This window comes from Bombus fervidus, chromosome 15 (genome assembly GCF_041682495.2).
Source record: "Bombus fervidus isolate BK054 chromosome 15, iyBomFerv1, whole genome shotgun sequence".
NCBI classification, from domain to species: domain Eukaryota; kingdom Metazoa; phylum Arthropoda; class Insecta; order Hymenoptera; family Apidae; genus Bombus; species Bombus fervidus.
This window is the reverse complement of record NC_091531.1, coordinates 3,204,782-3,222,947: the sequence shown is the minus strand read 5'-3', so window position 1 is coordinate 3,222,947 and position 18,166 is coordinate 3,204,782. Positions and strand designations below refer to the sequence as shown.

At 25.6% G+C, this 18,166-nt stretch overlaps 4 protein-coding genes across 6 annotated transcripts; 1 reads left to right on the top strand and 3 right to left on the bottom strand.

Moving 5' to 3' along the window:
• Positions 1-1,585: 1,585 nt before the first annotated feature.
• Positions 1,586-7,564, bottom strand: Ntpase (ectonucleoside triphosphate diphosphohydrolase NTPase). Of its 2 annotated transcripts, none has more exons than XM_072018526.1 (7): positions 7,403-7,564; positions 5,454-5,584; positions 4,849-5,257; positions 3,885-4,058; positions 3,048-3,476; positions 2,793-2,969; positions 1,586-2,617 (listed from the first exon to the last, which is right to left on the bottom strand). In XM_072018526.1, exons 1-7 carry the CDS (start codon positions 7,421-7,423, stop codon positions 2,540-2,542), a joined length of 1,419 nt encoding a protein of 472 aa, XP_071874627.1. In that variant the 5' UTR covers positions 7,424-7,564; the 3' UTR covers positions 1,586-2,539. The 2 variants fall into 2 exon arrangements, with proteins under 2 accessions (XP_071874627.1, XP_071874629.1); XM_072018528.1 differs by lacking the exon at positions 7,403-7,564 and adding an exon at positions 6,232-6,361.
• Positions 7,565-7,756: 192 nt separating this feature from the next.
• On the top strand, positions 7,757-11,936 carry LOC139995253 (mitochondrial 2-oxodicarboxylate carrier). 2 transcript variants are annotated; one of them, XM_072018531.1, is made up of 7 exons: positions 7,757-7,929; positions 9,937-10,165; positions 10,292-10,398; positions 10,528-10,584; positions 10,976-11,275; positions 11,400-11,545; positions 11,756-11,936. In XM_072018531.1, the coding sequence occupies exons 2-7, from the start codon at positions 9,985-9,987 to the stop codon at positions 11,874-11,876; spliced, it is 912 nt and encodes a 303-aa protein (XP_071874632.1). In that variant the 5' UTR covers positions 7,757-7,929; positions 9,937-9,984; the 3' UTR covers positions 11,877-11,936. The 2 variants fall into 2 exon arrangements, with proteins under 2 accessions (XP_071874632.1, XP_071874631.1); XM_072018530.1 differs by lacking the exon at positions 7,757-7,929 and adding an exon at positions 8,948-9,248.
• Positions 11,579-13,770, bottom strand: LOC139995254 (uncharacterized). The gene is made up of 4 exons (XM_072018532.1): positions 13,650-13,770; positions 12,873-13,155; positions 12,552-12,780; positions 11,579-12,466 (listed from the first exon to the last, which is right to left on the bottom strand). The coding sequence occupies exons 1-4, from the start codon at positions 13,670-13,672 to the stop codon at positions 12,384-12,386; spliced, it is 618 nt and encodes a 205-aa protein (XP_071874633.1). The 5' UTR covers positions 13,673-13,770; the 3' UTR covers positions 11,579-12,383.
• Positions 13,771-14,320: 550 nt separating this feature from the next.
• LOC139995250 (cilia- and flagella-associated protein 157) lies at positions 14,321-17,885 on the bottom strand. The gene is made up of 7 exons (XM_072018525.1): positions 17,556-17,885; positions 16,497-16,768; positions 16,136-16,289; positions 15,343-15,631; positions 14,928-15,191; positions 14,701-14,826; positions 14,321-14,590 (listed from the first exon to the last, which is right to left on the bottom strand). The coding sequence occupies exons 1-7, from the start codon at positions 17,678-17,680 to the stop codon at positions 14,393-14,395; spliced, it is 1,428 nt and encodes a 475-aa protein (XP_071874626.1). The 5' UTR covers positions 17,681-17,885; the 3' UTR covers positions 14,321-14,392.
• Between the last annotated feature and the right edge of the window lie 281 nt (positions 17,886-18,166).

Below are 18,166 nucleotides of genomic sequence, written 5' to 3'. Positions count from 1 at the left end.
AATAAAATATTAATTTAAAACATTTTTGTTTTTCTAATGAAGTTGATTGATACAACAAAAAATTACACAGAGAAACTTAAATGTAATTAGCAATAGCATGAACTTTAGCGGATACTACACTTTCCAATATTCTATTATATCTCTCAAATAATTAAAAAGAGATTATAGAAATCGAGAAAAATCACTCTCTTATACTTTCTTCAATGTTTGGTCATTAAATACATCGAAATTCAATTATGAGATACTAACGCTAATTATAATGATGAAACAAATATGAAACATGGAAACTATGTCAAATTAGATTAAAGAATCATTGAAAATGATACATTGAAAGTCACACATCTTACGATTAATATTTCAAACAATGGACAGTAATTATGGAGCCCATTTATTGAATTTTCCTGTCAGATATATCCAGTTTAATTAGTAGCTATTTTTATCTGATACATATTTAATTACAAAGACTTTTCTCTTATACCCTCCCATCAAAGACATATTATGTTCTTTTTCTATAATTTCAATTATAATTAATATTTCACACGCATATTTTACCATTTTCGTCAACGTCATTTTCCATTAAATATCCCTTGAAATAAAAAGACTTAAATTCACGTAACAATAAACCTAAAGCATTTCTACGATTGAAAATCAATCCATGTCCCTGATTGTTAGTACAGGTAACATGATATCGTAGATATCGAATAAGAAAGGGAAAAGTAGAGAAATGCAATTGGTATTTTGCTATTATGCAGCTTATCGGCTCGTCCGAGAACGTTTATTGGCCTTTTGACCTTAGCTTTCACTCAATTAGGTCTTCTTCCTTGTTTCACTATTCGCATACACACACGCGTTGTATCAAGCTAGCCCATGCTCTCTCATGTTTAATCATTCTTATCGGTTTCGTGGTTGCCAGCAACATGATCGTTATTTATTGCACAACAAAGTGTTGTTAAACCATGTAATATTTCTAAATAAAATTGTGCAAGAAGATATTATTATTAACCAATGATTCGAAAAAACCAGAAATGTGGTTTAAATGCAATTGCATTAATATTAGGATTGCATTCTTTATGTAAGTTGTAACTAATTTAATTTTGTAATAGGTTATATGGTTCCGCTTAATTGCATTAATCGTATAATATGTGATATTATCGTATCCGATAACGAAATGAGGACCTATGTATGTATATGTAGATGTATTGTAAAACTTGGTCTTTTGTATTATGATGATGGTGAAGAGACTACTTATATAATTAATACTTACAGAAACAATTTCCATTATCCATCAAGCAGTTTCCATTGTATAGAATGTAAACTAATTTGTATAACGATAAAACTTTTAATTCTAATTTGTTTATTCTTGAATTGTGATATAATATTTGTATTTGATATAATATCTCCGCGGTACGAGTGTCGACTATAGCTGAAAGCGGCCGAATGTATCTCCAAGCGTCGATTAAAATGGACAATCGCAAAAAGCATATATATATATAGTCTATTGTCATCTTTTGTTAGGTGTTGATGTTCTTCAGATTAGCCGTTATTGCCGAAATAAAAAATTTCTCGGTAATAAAAATGTATCACATTGTTATTCTTCAATGACATTTTAATATAAAGATTAAATATTTAAAATCTAATAACCATTTTACAAATGCATTGAGACAAATATTCGTTGAACAATCCAAAATTATAATATTTTGTTAAAACATTATATTTTTGTACAATTACTAATTGTGCAGTAATCTGATTAATGCACTTGGAATAAAAATTGTCTTTTTTGAACACACAATATACTTGGTCACTGCAAGAATCTTATTCGCTAATATGCGATAATTAAGGATTTCTATTTTTTGAAAAAATCCTTATTCCCTTTTATAGTTTCTCTATTTTGCTTAAAACACTAAACAGTTTCCTTTTAAAAAACAAGATGTAATTTGAGCAGTTTAAAAAATAATATAATCTATTATGCCACTGTAAAAAATTGTACTAGAAGAAGTCAAAAATAAAATTTAAGATTCATGTACATAAAAAACAATTTAATATTTACGTCAGAAATTCCTAAGAAAATATGTGTATATATATATATATATATTATGTTATATTTTTTCCTTGCATAATATATGTAAAAATTATGACGTATAACAGAAAAGACAATTAATTCCACAAAACTTCCAATAATCTATGTATATAGATACATATGCATTAAGTCACTTCATTTTCTAAAATTATTAAGATATGAAGAAATCTTAAGAATCTCTGACTTACTTTAATTAACATATTAATTTTTTAGTTAATACTGCAATTGCTTGAAATAGAATGTTTAAACAAATAATAAAACATTATACATAACACTAGTATAAACATATCACTGGCATATCCAAATTTGAGTAACTGAACATGTTATAATAAGAATAAAAAACGTATAAATAGATTGATATTTTCTATCTAAATCAAATGTTTACATACATTGTAAACTTAAAAAATTTCTTCAATTTTGTGTAAAAATATTTGCAATTCCTTCGCCTATATTTTGAATACGTTAAAAACCGTTTTGGATTATGTTGAAGGCGGCGCCGAGAGCCCAACTTAATTCATGTCCATTGATCTTCTTATAAAGCTGATAAAAGAACAAAATAAAAAGCATTAGATTAAATATTACTTCAATAATTAAGTATATAGCTTTCATTAAAAACTTATAATAATTAAGTTTTAATAGTTTGTTTCATATAAAAAAATTATATTTGAAATAAAAATATATAAAATTTAGTAGAGAAATGTATTTATATTCTTACATAAAGTTTTGTATTAGGTTCCAGACCAAATCCATCACGGAGGAGAACATAGATAAATGTCAAATCAAGACAAATGAAAGGTTGATCAGTATTTGGATAATCACAGGCATCCCTTGCTTGTTTTTGAAAAGCATTTACTTGGATAACTCCACCAGAAAAGGGGTCAACTAGACCAACCTGAAATATTAATAAAACTGTACATCTATTTGTCTTTTCTATAAAGCTTATCATTTTTCTTCAAATTTAAAAATTTACCTCAGTGGCACGATCGAAATAATAAGAAAACGCGTAAATCTCATGATCTTTTAAACCTTCTGGTTTATTTTTTATCTTGCCAACATATTTTTCAATAATTTTTGAGCATTCTGGAAAATTGACAATTGGCCTGTCCACTTCTCCACCAGCAAAGTTCTGTGTTTTGACTAGTTTATGAGTTGCATTCACGGGTCCTTTAATAATATAATTAAATCCGCCATAACTCCATCCCGTCGAAACTATGGGATTTACACATTCTGATCGTACTTCTATTGTATCTTTTGGGTTTACATTATCCAAGTTCATTCCATATGTCAGAATCTCTTTCCTTGCTGCCATAAGACCCATACCCAAGTAGCTGTGTGTGTAAACACTCATGTTATGACTGAAGATATTGACAGAGTATGTATGTCCATCAAGCCCTTTTTCCTGAACAAATTTTAAATATGTTCTAAATAAATTAAAAATTTGTTTTCTTTTATCATTAATAAAAACAGTTGCATTTTGTGCAATAAATAAATCCTAAGTTAAATTCTAGTTATGTAAAAAAGTAAAAATTCGTATTTACGTCATTATTTTTTAAGTACATAAAGTTAAAAATCCTATAAATACTAATATCAATGTTATAAGTAATATATCTATATATAAATATAATACTATTACAATTTTTATCAAATACATTTTTTATTTTGTTTTATTAGGAGTTCATATGATTCTAATTAAATATATTTGATATCTTTGATCAAATCTATATCATGATTATTCATTATTTATTATCATGTTCTTATTCATTATTCCATATTTTCAAATATTAAAATTATATTTATTTAATTATACCTGTATAGAATTAGGTGAAAAAGTCACTTGTGTAGAACCTCCACCAAGGTCTAGTGCAGCAACTGTGCTACCAGGATTGTGCGTATTAAAACGTTCCAATAGAAAATTTACAGTGAACCAAGAAAATATTCCTTCGTCTGTTCCATCCATTATAGAAATCGAATTTTTAGAAATCTAAAATACACATAGAATAAACAATTAACGCCTATTTTAATGTTAAAACTTAAATAGCAAAAAAGCATCTTTTTATTTTACAATCAGCTATTGCTATATATATATATAGTCTTTAAATTTTTAAAGTAAAAAATACGTGTTTATATATACATATAAACACATGTCTAATATATAAGTATGGAAACTTATTTTATGAAATAATTAAATAATACTTTTAAAAAATGTTGTGTACAAAAATGTTATAATTTTGTATTTGCTATTTTGCATATTATTTTTAAGCTTTATACAAATCAAGCACCTAATTTCTCTAATATGATATTCATGCTGTATACTCTATTACATACACCACCTAGTTTCATCCTCAGGAAGAAATATGTGTGCAATCCTACTGAAGACAATACAAAAATATTTTATCACTGAGAAAAATACACTTAAAACAATGAAACTACAACAAAGTGAAAATGTAAGGATTTTGAAAACATATATAACTCTAATTTATTGTTAGATATTAAAAGCAATTTTAAATTAGCATACTAAATAACTTCCTTCTTTTATGTAATGTGTCCAGAATCTACTAGATTTTATATATCTCTGTTTTGTAAGATCATAAACATAAAAATCATTTAATATGCTAATTAAAGCAATCTAAGACATGCTGAAATCCTTAGAAAATTTTAAGTCGAAACAAAGAGTAATTATCTAAACCTAAAACAAATTGTGTGTATAGAAGACATCTTTAAAATAGAAATTTTATTATGCATTATTAGTTTCATAAATATTAGGCACATACCTGGAAACCACTTTCTTCAAACATTTTCCTACATTCTTGGAGTATTTCTTGAGCCTTATGTCCAGGAAGAAGTCTTAAACCAGCTGTAGCTTTCATGTTGAGAGGTGTATGTTGCCATTCTACTTGTGGAACAACTTCCTTCACCTTATCTAATAATACAGTAAGAGATTTTGCCGCATCTTTAGGTTTTTCAGCATAAGCACTAACGCCTGGTTTTGTTTCTGTATAGAGTTCACCATCCAAAACCAAATTGCCACCAAGAATCGATTCATGGAAACTAAAGGCCAGAGCACGGCTACCAGTGGAGCCTGCATCAATTACTACAACATAAAATGGTTTTTGTAGATTGAAGGAAAAAGCCAATGTATCGATTGCTTTACTCCCAAGATGTACTGGCTTTAAGTCATATCTGAAAAAACAAAGTAAAATTGTTCAAATTATTATTATCTGATTACTATTTTAAAAAGTATATTTTACTTAATTTTTTATGAAGAATCACTTTTTGCTCAATTAAACTATAAAACAATAGAAAAATAATAATAATTTTAAAAAATATTAATATTTATTAAATTGTCCTAACTATTATAATATAATATAAAACATACGCTATCGCTATATATCCTAGGAAGAGAATTCCCAATAAGGCAATAACGACAAAATATTTTTTGCCTGGATGACCCTTCTTAATTCGAGGTTTGGGATCTGCTTCAATAATATCTTCATTTTCTGTTCTTAACTGAAAATGCAATATGAATTTATTTTACATATACATTAAACAAATATATAACCAATGAAACATTTTATACTACATACAGTTTGTTTTCTTTTAGAATTAGTTTTGTTGAGGATTTTTCTAAATTAATTGCTTGTATCTCAACTATAAAAAAGACACAAAATTTTATAAGGATTTTTATAAGGAAAATTTATGAAGATAATTGCAATGTTAAACATTGATCAACAGATTGAACAATCACCTATATTTTTTGCCACTGAAAACATATGAAAGTCGATGATTTAAAAAAAATATTAAAAATTATTGTAGAAAGATAAATATATTGATTTCAAGTATATAAAGATTACTTCTCATAAGGACTCATTCATAATTGGCATAAAACATGATTTAGCTTATAAAGTGAGTTTAAATATTTTTATTATACCATTTTATAACAAGAAAAATGCAAAATAAATTTAAAGATGCAAAAACATTTTTATTTTGGTCAGAATACAGTATACAAGTAAATATATTTAAAGCTGTTGAGATCAATGACACTTTTATAATTATGAAATTAGATATTCGATAACCTCAAATTTAATAATTTTCATATCGATAATGTTTACAATATACAATTAAGTAAACAAAATTGCAGGGAATTTTAAACTCACTGGAATATATTGCATCTAAAATGCAATTCAAGTAGCTGATGTAGGCAAGGAAGGTAGTTTTGGTTTCTTTATATGGAGAAATAGTTAAAGAAAATAAAACCATCACATACTCGCTATGTACGGAATTTTCAAAATTCTACGTATGCTGCACAGTGGTAAAATATAGTAGAATATAAAAAAGACATTCTATTAAATATTAATATTTAAAACCACAGATTTCTGATTTACTAGAAAAATCCATGTATTTATTTAATATATTCACAACTTAAGGCTAAATAAAAAATATTACTAATATTAGAACATTTCTTGTGGAAAATTTTGCGAGATTTAATACAAATATATCTACTATATATTAATTCATGATTAATTTAGAAGTGTGTATATATAAATTATAATTAATTTTGAGTACTAGAAATATTTTTATTCTTTTAAATATAAAAAGCATTACAAAAATATACATTCTTTCGTTTTATGAATAAAAATATTAATTAGATAAAGCCTATTTTTATTTTATTGAAACGTTAAGATATTCGGGGTAAAAATTAATTTGAAATAAACTCTATAATATCATAAACAATGAAGTAACATAAACTATACTGATATAATACCAACATGATGAAATTCTCTGCAATCGCTTTGATTTTTGTATTATAGTTCAAAATTAACCATAGCTTAATATAAAATTACTCAACAATTTGTAAAGATTTGCAGACTTTTGTAATATCAACAAACATATATGTGTTATAAAGTTAGAAGTTTTCACAAAATGTTAAAATGTTTTACATTTATGGAATTTTACTTCAAAAGTTACGTAACTAAACTCTTGATTATTAATTGACATTACTTCATCAATCATTTTGTAAATGTTTCGTCATAAAATCGTTTTAATTAGAACAAACTTAATTAAGAAAAGTTAAATAAAGAAAAGATATATTAATCTATATCTACGAGATTATCTACACCATTTAAATTATTGTAAACACATTGTCACTAATAACTTACACTTTCATATACATGTAAAGGTATATTTGCTTTGAATTTAGGTTATATTACAATCCTTTTTTCAAATTTAAACAATAATACGAAATACATATACAATCGATGAGGAAAAGAAAATCCTATTTAAATACCCTATACGAATTTTACTAAGAAGAAAATGCTGGAAACAAACCTTTCTATGCCTAATGTCCATATTATTGAAATTTCGTCCGTATAGAAATTAAAATATAACAGAAATAAAAAAAGATTCAGAGAAGCAACTATGGCTAAAGTGACGTTTCGTGACTAGCTATTTGATTGTCAGTAGTCAGAAGTATATACTACTATCGACTATGATATGACATTACGATGATAGGCAGAACGGCAGAAGTAATGCCACAGAGAAGTAGTGGTGGTGCTGCGTTAACTGGCCAGAATTTTACCTTGTTTATTGACTATCTTTATTCCTACCGATGTTTTCAAGTAGCTTCGTGAAGTGAGTAACTGGCTAAAACACAGTGCCTCATAGACAAATATGTTTAATATTTGTACTTTCGCATTCATTTTGTGAGCGATTCCTATATTTTCCATATTATTTCCCTCAAAAACTGATTAAGCTGACGGTCAATCAACAAGGAACTATTGTAACTACAAAATGGTAGCGATAATAATTCAAGGTTGCAAATACGGTTTACTTAAACGAAACGGAATATCAAGAAGGTGAATAAAGAATTCATTATCTGAGGCTATTTCAACAACTGATAAAAGTATCTGTATATACAACTAATTTACCTAATCAGAATATCTTATCACAATGAATGCGATTAAAAACTAACAGCGATGTAATTATACTATCGTGCTTTGAAACATTAATATATAATCAATTCAGCGTTTGTTCTAAATTTATATTTTTTGTAAATAACAATGATATTTATTAACATTCCTTATATTTTTGTGGCTAAGAAAAGGATTAATTGGAGTGTTTTAATACTGTAATAAAGCAACGAAGTGTTTGTTTGATCCCAAAATAAAAATATTCAATTGAAAAGTCAAGTCAAATGAAAATGTAAAGCACTAAATTTATTAGATGGAAATATTCAATTTTTTAGTATACAAAATTCTTTATTGTATATTTTACTTATAAAATCCTTTAAATTTGTCCTTTAATTATAACAGTTATCATTACTTATTTGAATGCGAAAAATATGGAATTTTTATATTATTGCATAAAATGGTATAATGAAAAATATCTACATTAAAATTAAGTCTTCGATTATAAAAATCATAATGTATAATTAGATATTCTAATATAAATGTGAGAAAAATAAAAGAAAAATGTATCAGAAGTGCTGCACAATTTTAATATCCTTGATTGAACAAAGAAACTAGTATTTTTATAAACTAGTTTTTCTTCCTGCTAGTTTAAGAAATTAAATTATTTGTATGACCAAAAATATTTTTATAATTGTAATGCATGTAATGAATTTAAGTAAATTAAACAATAATTTCTAATTTAATATTTTGATTGTATACCAATTAATAAATGATGAATTATTAATTATTCTTTCAACTGTGATATATAAATTGTATTAAATAATATTTATTATAAATATTTACATTTATCTATTAATTAACTTCGATTTTTTTTTTGAATGGTTAATAAATACTTTCGATAATTAGTTTTAAATCGACGATTTGAATTCAAAATAAATAATTTTGAAAATACGTAATGTACATTCATATAATTGATATAAATTCAGCTGTATGATAATTTTCTATAATTATACACAGAAAAGTAAAAAATGTTTTTGGCTAAATATTTTATACATAATTTTAACTTAAAATAACGCATATAGAAATGCATACGAATCATTTCAGCTTTAAGATTCTGGCTTAACTTACAATTAACTTAAAGATTGTAATTACGTAATATTGTTCAAGAGAATGACAAGATATTGCCTTATCATGCTTTGATAATTTTCTGTACTTTGGTTTAGTATAAGTTTGTTGCAGTCATTGTAAAACTGTATATTAAAGACGTAATTATCTCTTTTTCTTCGTTAGTGTTGTAACAACATTTTTTCTTTTGCATGAAAAAAATTCATTTTTGTAAAAAAAATTGTTCTATATAATGTTTTTTTATTAACCCAATATTTTTATAAAAATTAAAATAAGCATGTGTTTACCGAAAACATATTTTTTGTTTATTTATGTTTGGAAATTTACAACATAGATCAATTTGGTAAATTTTACTAAACTTTCTATATCAAAAAATATTTCCTCTTGAGTACTTAAATACTCAAAAAATATTTTCTTAAAAAATTTCTTATGAAGTAGATAATTGCAATATAGTAGCAGTGGTAATGAAATTTGATCAATAAGAAAGAGTAGTTAATTTAAATTTGATTACTTACAAAACATTTTTGTTATAACTTCATTTATTCAAATTTTTACTTACATGATCTCTTATATTTCATAATATTTTTAATAGTAAATAAAAATATTTAATAAGTAGATAAAAGAACACAACATGAAAAAATATTTAAATTGCATAAATAGTTTAATATTTTTAATATGTTAAATAAGTAAAACTATAAGAATCAATTGTATAAATGAATAATATTGATTACATATGTATATATATATCATTTTTTAAATATATATGTATATTAAAATAAAGTGTAAGAAAAATCTCTAGAAGAAAATTGTTTTCTCTTTCATAAAAAGCTAAGAAAATTAATGAATTAAGCACCTAGTAAAAAAGGCTGAAACAAAATGGCACATATAGAAATTACCCAACGTAAATCAAGTCTTATAAAGGAGGCTATCATTCAGATTGGTGCAGGTGGTTCTGCAGGCTTTGTAGAAGCTTGTATAATGCACCCCATGGATCTCATTAAAACACGTTTCCAATTGCAAGTTAAAATGGGAACTCAAGATGCTCTTTATTATACAGGCATTGTATCGTTTATTTGTATATGTTTTTATTTTGGCATTACTTTTGTTATTTTATTGTGATATGTATTTTAATTTCTTGTTTTAATTAGTTGTAAACATTTTTTTATTTATATTTCTATCATAGGAATTAGAGATTGTATGAATAAAATGTATAACAATGAGGGAGTTGCAGCATTTTGGAAAGGTATATTACCGCCAATTATCATGGAAACTCCTAAAAGAGCTGTGAAAGTATGTAATATGAAATAGTTCTTTTTTCATTATTTTCATTGTAAATTGTTAAAATGAAATCTAGTTCAAAGATTACTGATTTAATATGAATATTATATCTATTTTTTCTATATCTTTTAATTTTTTTAGTTTTTCTCCTTTGAACAGTACAAGAAGTTTTTTAATAATCACACGTCACAGTCAATGGTATGTATTCCATTGGAAAATTTCTTTGATGTACTTCTATTAATAAAGACGTCTAGAGAAAGTTTTATGAGATATGTAGGCAAACAAGTGTGATCTACTTCTTAAAAATAATTATAGCTATAAGATTATTATGGTATATTACAATTTACTTGGATAAGATACAAATATATCTTTTATTTAATTTTATTAATTAATTAGTTTTTTAATATCTTAGCTATATTATTATAAGTAGTGTATCATTCTTTCAAGTAAACTAGCCATACCTGTTTACATATTTAAACCTTTTATAACTGAATGTTTCAATGTGTAATGTACATTATGAAATAACATAATGTTTAAAGCATGTTACTAAATATGTAAATTTTTAACAATTATATAATGCCTTTTTTAGGCATTTTTTTGTGCTGGATTCTTAACAGGTGTAACAGAGGCAATTTTAGTAAATCCTTTTGAAGTAGTTAAAGTACAAATGCAGTCTAATCGTAAACATATCAATGATAGTCCATCAACTATTGCTGTTACTCGACATATTCTTTACAACCAAGGTTTTGGACTAAATGGTCTTAATAAAGGTTTATCTGCTACAATAATGAGAAATGCTGTTTTCAATGCTTTTTATTTCGGGATTTATCGTTCTATTATTCCTCGACTGAATAAACAAAAAGAATATGTTCCAGAACTGTTTCTGAAGGTATATTTCAGTCTTAAAATGTAAGGCATTTCATTTATATTAATTACAATTATTTTAGTAAAAAGGATATATATTTATTATAAATATCAGTATGTAATTAAAAAAAGAATATGTATCTTTTTAGTTTGCTATAGGTTTTATATCTGGGACGGTGGCATCCTGTATGAACATACCTTTTGATGTTGCTAAAAGTCGTATTCAAGGTCCACAAGGAACAATCCAGTATAAGGGTACTCTGCAAACTATTTACTTAGTTTATCAAAATGAAGGGTAAAAAATTATTAACTCAGATTCTTTTATTTATTCTAGACATTCTGAATTACTTTTTTTATTATTATACAATCATATTATTTTTAATAATTTTATACATGTAGTGTTTCTTCTTTTATTTGCATTATCTCATTGCATCTGATTAACAACCAGTAAGTACATAATGAAATGCTTTTTAATATTCATAGCTTGTGAATATTTTTATTTTAGATTTAGAGCCTTGTATAAAGGATTATTACCAAAGATCTTACGATTAGGTCCAGGTGGTGCAATTATGATTATAGTTTATGATAAAATGACAGCATTTCTCAATATGCAGTTTGGTGATTAAAATAAAATTTTACTCTACAGAGCAGATTGGACAATGCATTTCTTACATTACCAATGAATTATTTAAAAAAAAAATGGTTCCTTGATATGTATTTGTTTGTATGAGATTATAGTTAGAAATGTGATTTAGCCTTAGATTTAGTGATATTGATAGTGTGTTTAAAAATTAATAACTTACAAATAAATGTTTTATACAAGTAATCCTGTCATCCAACAATATAAAATAAAAAATGTGTTAGATTTATACAATATGTTGTTGAAAAGGAAATTGTGTAACTATATCTTTTATAAAATTTGAAATGTTTATGTAAAAAAAAAAGTTAAAATATATCACAGAGAAGAATATACTCTAATTTTTATTAATCTATTTGTTATGCTTTTGCCTATTTAATAATGTTTATTAAAGAAAATAAATTTTTTGTTTTGGTTCATATGCAAATATCAAAAAATATTTACCTTGATTTTCTGAAATTTTTGCAGAGATAACAATATAATCAATAATTCACAGTTAATCATCCAAAATAGAATCTAACCATTTTTCTAAGTCCAAAGATTTAGTTGACGTATTAGGTTTATTTGTTATTTTTGAATCTGTAACAAATATGTATTTCATTAGCCTTTTAAAAGTAACATTTTCAAATAAAGTATTTTATTCTAAATATGCATAAACATATACCAGAGCTGGAAGAAAGAGATACAGATTTCACAATTGTCAAAGGATCAGTCACAGGTTCATGACATGACAATAAAAAATCTAAATCATCAGCTGTATTTTCTAATGAATCCTGATTTTTGTCTTCATCTTTTGTATTATTTACAATCATCTTTCCTGAATCACTTAATATTTTATTATAATTTTCTTTACCTCGTTCCACAGTATTGTAGATATCTGTTAATTGGTCATCCTGTAATGGTTAATAACATTTCAGTAATATCTACTTATTTTTTAAAGAGTCACGATCAAGTTTAAATTAGTCTAATATATTACTAAACTTACAGTAAAATACTTTGCATCAATATTAACATTTTCATTAAATGAAATTGCTTCTATTGCTGCAGATAACGTTTTTAGATCAAGTGTAAAAAAATCAGAGTATTTGAAAACATCAACATTCCAATTTTTTTCTGATTGAAAAACAAAATCATCATTTTTAGAAATTGGAGCATTTGATAGAAATTCAAAATCCTTTGCAGTATTTTCATCCACATCAATGATTTCTTCGAAGTATTGCTTTTCCTTGTCTTCATTAACTTCCTTCTTTTCTTTTTTTGTTTTACCTCTATATGTATATAAAATAGATATTATTTTTGAATTAAAATTAAAAAAAAAGGAATTAAATTAAAAAAAAAAGATGTAAAAGAATAATACTTCTTCTAATATTAAAAAATAGTGAAGAAATAGTTATTTCTTAATTTAATTACATTTATATTAATAGATACTTAACTGAATTTCATATTAATCTTCCATTCTGTTATTATTTCAACATTGATAAGAATGAAACTCTAACATTTATTTTATAACTTAACCTCTTTTAACGTTTAATGTATTATTATATAAATTACACATTTTGTACCTTTATGTTTACAAATAAAAATTCTGGACATTTTTTTAAATATTTTAACGTTATTAACGTTTATTAAGTTACATACAGTTTAATTATTATAAAATGAAGAAATATAAATTTTTGTAATAAAATATTCTTCTGCATAATAATTTAAAAAGTTATAGTTAAATAAATTATTAAAATTATTATTTATTAAAATAACCACTAACCTTCCTTGCTTCTTTTTAGGCATTTTTCCTATTTTCCCCTTTTATAGATGCAGCGTGTTTCGCGAAGAGAAACGAACTAACTTTGCTAGAATATTTGGGAAGCCATTTTGAAGAAAACATGTTATATATTTAATACACAAAGGATATAACCCAGCAAACACGACGATGGTACCCCGCTAGGGGTAGCCACCTACATGCTATATTTTTTTTTTTTCTCTTCCACCTAGATATAATACCTTACCAAATGTCCTTCTGGACAAATTGTAAAAAAATTCAAATAAATAAATAAAAAAAAAAAGTATTTAATAGATCGATTCAATTTCATGACGTGAAATATTAATACGTTTAATTAATTAATTAAAATGCCATGGGTAGCTTGATTTATTTTTATTATATTTTTCTATATGACTGTATAAAATTTAAAGAGTATTTCAATCAAAAAACCTATGTATATGTACATTGTACGAACTTTTAACATTAAGTGTCTCGTAAATGAAATATGCTCGATTGTATAACGAATAAAATGCATTGCTTTTAATTCTGTATTTAAAAAATAGGAAAGATAAACAGAAATATTATTGTGCATCTTTTTTAAATTACCAATATAAATAAAATGTTAATATTGTTTTAAAATCATAAATATTGCGAATGAAAATATTATTCTACAAATATAATTTTTATATTATTTAATATATGTGGCAATGTAACAATTACCACAACTAAAATATACAATACAAAACTGGTTATTCTTTAGGAGAGGAAACACTAGAACTAATATCACTCAATAAGCAAGATGATATACGTTCCAAGTCTTTCAATGATTCTTCTTCTTGTACTTCTTCTTGAATATCTTTCTTTTCCTTTTTAGCAACCTTTCCTTCTTTAATGGGTTCAATAAGTCCCAAACATCCCAATGTATATTTACAATCAATATTATCAATCTATAAAATATGAGTATATTGTTTTTAAATTATAATTAAACTTTTTATGTACGATTTAACTTTTCGATTTATGGTTCTTTATTAGTTAGGTTCAATATTAAAATATGCACCTCGGATGCTGAGTAATCTACAGCACTAATTATGGTCTCAGTTTGCAATATTTCCATGAGAGACTGCAATAGTTTTGGTGCCATTTTTCCAAGGCATTGTTGGTTATTGTAAGCTTTTTCTGTGACCTATATAAATTTATTTATATAAAATAATTGATAGAAAAATAGATTTAAATGTCAAAAAAAAAAAAAAAAAAGGGGGAGAGAAATTAAATAATCATAACCACCTGCAAAGCTTCGTTAAGAAATATGGTAGCAGTATTCAAAATAGTTTTAAGTGCATCCAATTCTTTTTCTTTGTTCTGAATTAATTTCACTAATCGTTTATTTTCATTCCTAGCCATCAAGATATTTTTTTCATATTGTTTCATTTCCTTATCTAGGAGCGCATCTTTTCGTTTAATTATATTTTCTAAGATACTTTGCAATTGCTTCAGGCGAACATTATTTCTCTGTACTTGTCCATAATACATAATCAACGATTCATATTCCTGTGGAATTATTTATATACACTTGCTACTTGTACTTTATATCTATTTTTATGTGAAATGCGTTATTAGTTAAACTATATTAGTTTGTTGATACGAAGACGATAGAGGTAGCTAAATTTCATTTTAACTTTAACGATAATAATAATATCACCTCGACGACTTGATGAATCGTATGCCTTTGTTTCAGCGTTTTATTCAATATTATCTGCGTCTCGGTTTCGAACAATTCGCATTTCAGCCTTAACGTTTGTTCCGTTTTCTTGCGTTCGATGTTGATGGCATCGAGCTCCCTGTTGGTTTTCAGCAATTTATCAAGATCTCGATTCAATGCCACGTTTTCATGAATTGCACGATTCATGACTTCCGTTATCCGTAATGTGACCGCCTTTAGAAGTCTCTCCGATAAAATTTGCAAATGTTCTTTCATCTCTTTCTGCATCCTGCACACATTCATCGCGATTGCATACAGTTACCGCAATCATCAGCTCGTAAATTTTTCTATATTCCTAGATTTAACGATCACAAGCGAGATACACAGATTCACAGTATTTCAGAAAGTATCTGCAGACATCTTTCATGGATAGTAAATATCCAAAATACTTTCGTAAGCCACTGTATGTAATTAAGTTGGAAAATGCAGTCAATCCTACATAATTTGAAAACCTCTAAAAGATTACAACTTCGTTCATAAATAGAATTTTGTCTTTTCACAAAATATTTTACGAAATATTTAGAAAATTAGACATATTTATTCATACGAAATATTTTAGATGAATGAATCATTTTTATAAAATATTCTGGAATTATTAACATTCATCATTTATTAGTTCATTGTAAAAATATATGGAACTAGAAGTAATTGAATATAAAAATATGGGATATTAAATGTAAATATAGGTGAAATTACTTTTTTAAACATAATCAAATCTTTTAACAAAACATACACTGATTTCCCGACTACCACAGACTTCTCAGCTTCGTAAAGTTCTTCCTCGTGTCGCTTTTCCTGTTCAGCCATTTCCTGTTCTTGTTTCTCGAATTTTTGTAACAGATCAAGTCGGGCTAATCGCCAATCTTCCAGTGCATTTAATTTACCAGCTAATCAAAAGAAAAGAATCATATTACATAATAAAATTTGTTTGTCTTACAATACACTTAAAGCAGTTACTAATACTACACTAAAGCAGTTACTAATACTAAAAAAAGATTTTCGAAGAAAATGATATCATATCATCAATATATCGACATTGTTGCTAATTAAACCAATCGTAAATAATTAAACTTAATTTAACTGTTATATTTCACCAGCTAATTTAACTTCTGCGCTCAAATTATTCTCCATCGTGCGATATTCGTTATCCATCGCTTCTTCCTTCTTCTTATAAGCAGCCAGTTCATCTTTGCGCAACTCTTCCAAAGCGGTGAGTCTTTCAGAAAGCTCCTTTGACTCCTCGGTTTTTTCTTCTAAACTTCTTTTTAAATGTGCGATTACATCCGAGCGATCTTCTTCCAACTGCCGGAACTTCTCTTTTGCAAGTTCTGCTTGTTCCTCCAGTTCTTCATTTCGACTTCTCAATCTAATTTATTTCCATTAATCCAAACATTCTTTCGAGTTTGCATTATATTTGCATTTCAACTGTTTAATTTTTTAATTCACCCTTTTTATTTTCTTATTTTTATATTTTTTGAATATTCTCGTTAGCTCTAGTAGCACAAAAACTATTTTTAAAAGAAACTGTTTTTGTAGGTACCGTTTTATATCCTGTTGATGTATTTTTTATTCTTATTACCATTTTCATATTTTCGTTGATAAAAAAAATATCAAGCAAAAAATTGTTCATTTATTTTATAAAGGAAACATTGTATCGACAATTGTTTCTGAAAATATTTGGATGTCGATCGTAAATAAAAAAGAAAAAAATTTCAATCGTACATCAAATATTAATTATTAGTTATGAAATAATTTTAATGCTAAAATGGATTAAACAATGTTCAAGTTCATAAAATGTATATTTATTTTTTTTTAAATTATCGTGTTATCGATCATTAAATCGCTCATTGTTTAATTTTTGTTGTATACATAAAATACAGCGTCATGACATCTTATTAGCCTTTAAACGATTTCTTTCTAAATATATATAATATAATTTATATAGTTTGTACATATGTATATTAAAAATTATAAAATACAGTATATTCATAAATTCTGTAATAAGTTTTTAAAAATCAAACACGATATTTTGTAATAACACATTTAAGAATAAATCAAATCAAATCAAACTCAATTTTCGATTAATCGAAATATTTATCATGATTTAACTAAATGGCCTGAAATCTACTACATTTGTACCTAGATTTACTTACCGTGCCAACTGTCTGTTGTTATCTAAGATCTCTTGTTCGTAAGACAGGGTCTCTCTTTCGTCGATACATTTCTTTTTCACTTTCTTTTTTTTACTTTTGCTTTTTTTCTTTCTAGCCCGTTGCATCTCTATCAATCAGATGTCAATTATAAACGATTTAAACCTTTGTACGTCACATTAAGGAACAATACGAAGGTATTTCTTGTTAGATCGATAATTCTATAGTTTCACGGTAACGAAAGAATTTGACAAATCATTTCATAATAAAATAATTTCTTCTGTTTAATCTTCAAAGCCTTCTCGAATCTTCTTCAGAGATTTTAACATATATACGTAATTTAATTATAACATCTCTAAATTACTTTTCGAAAATTCTAAATTACTTTGTGCAAAAAATTAAATTTGCTTTTTGTCTGTACAAATAACTTTTAGAATTATGCTTAAACTCTCTTTTCATTATTATCATTCAAAACTTTTTTCAATCTTTGCGTGTCTACTCAATACAGTCAAAAAAAAACCTAATAAATAATATTATTAATCCTTTCAAAGAATTGTAATAAAATTTTATTAGTGTATAATAATAAATACATTTGTAAACATCATAATCGCTGA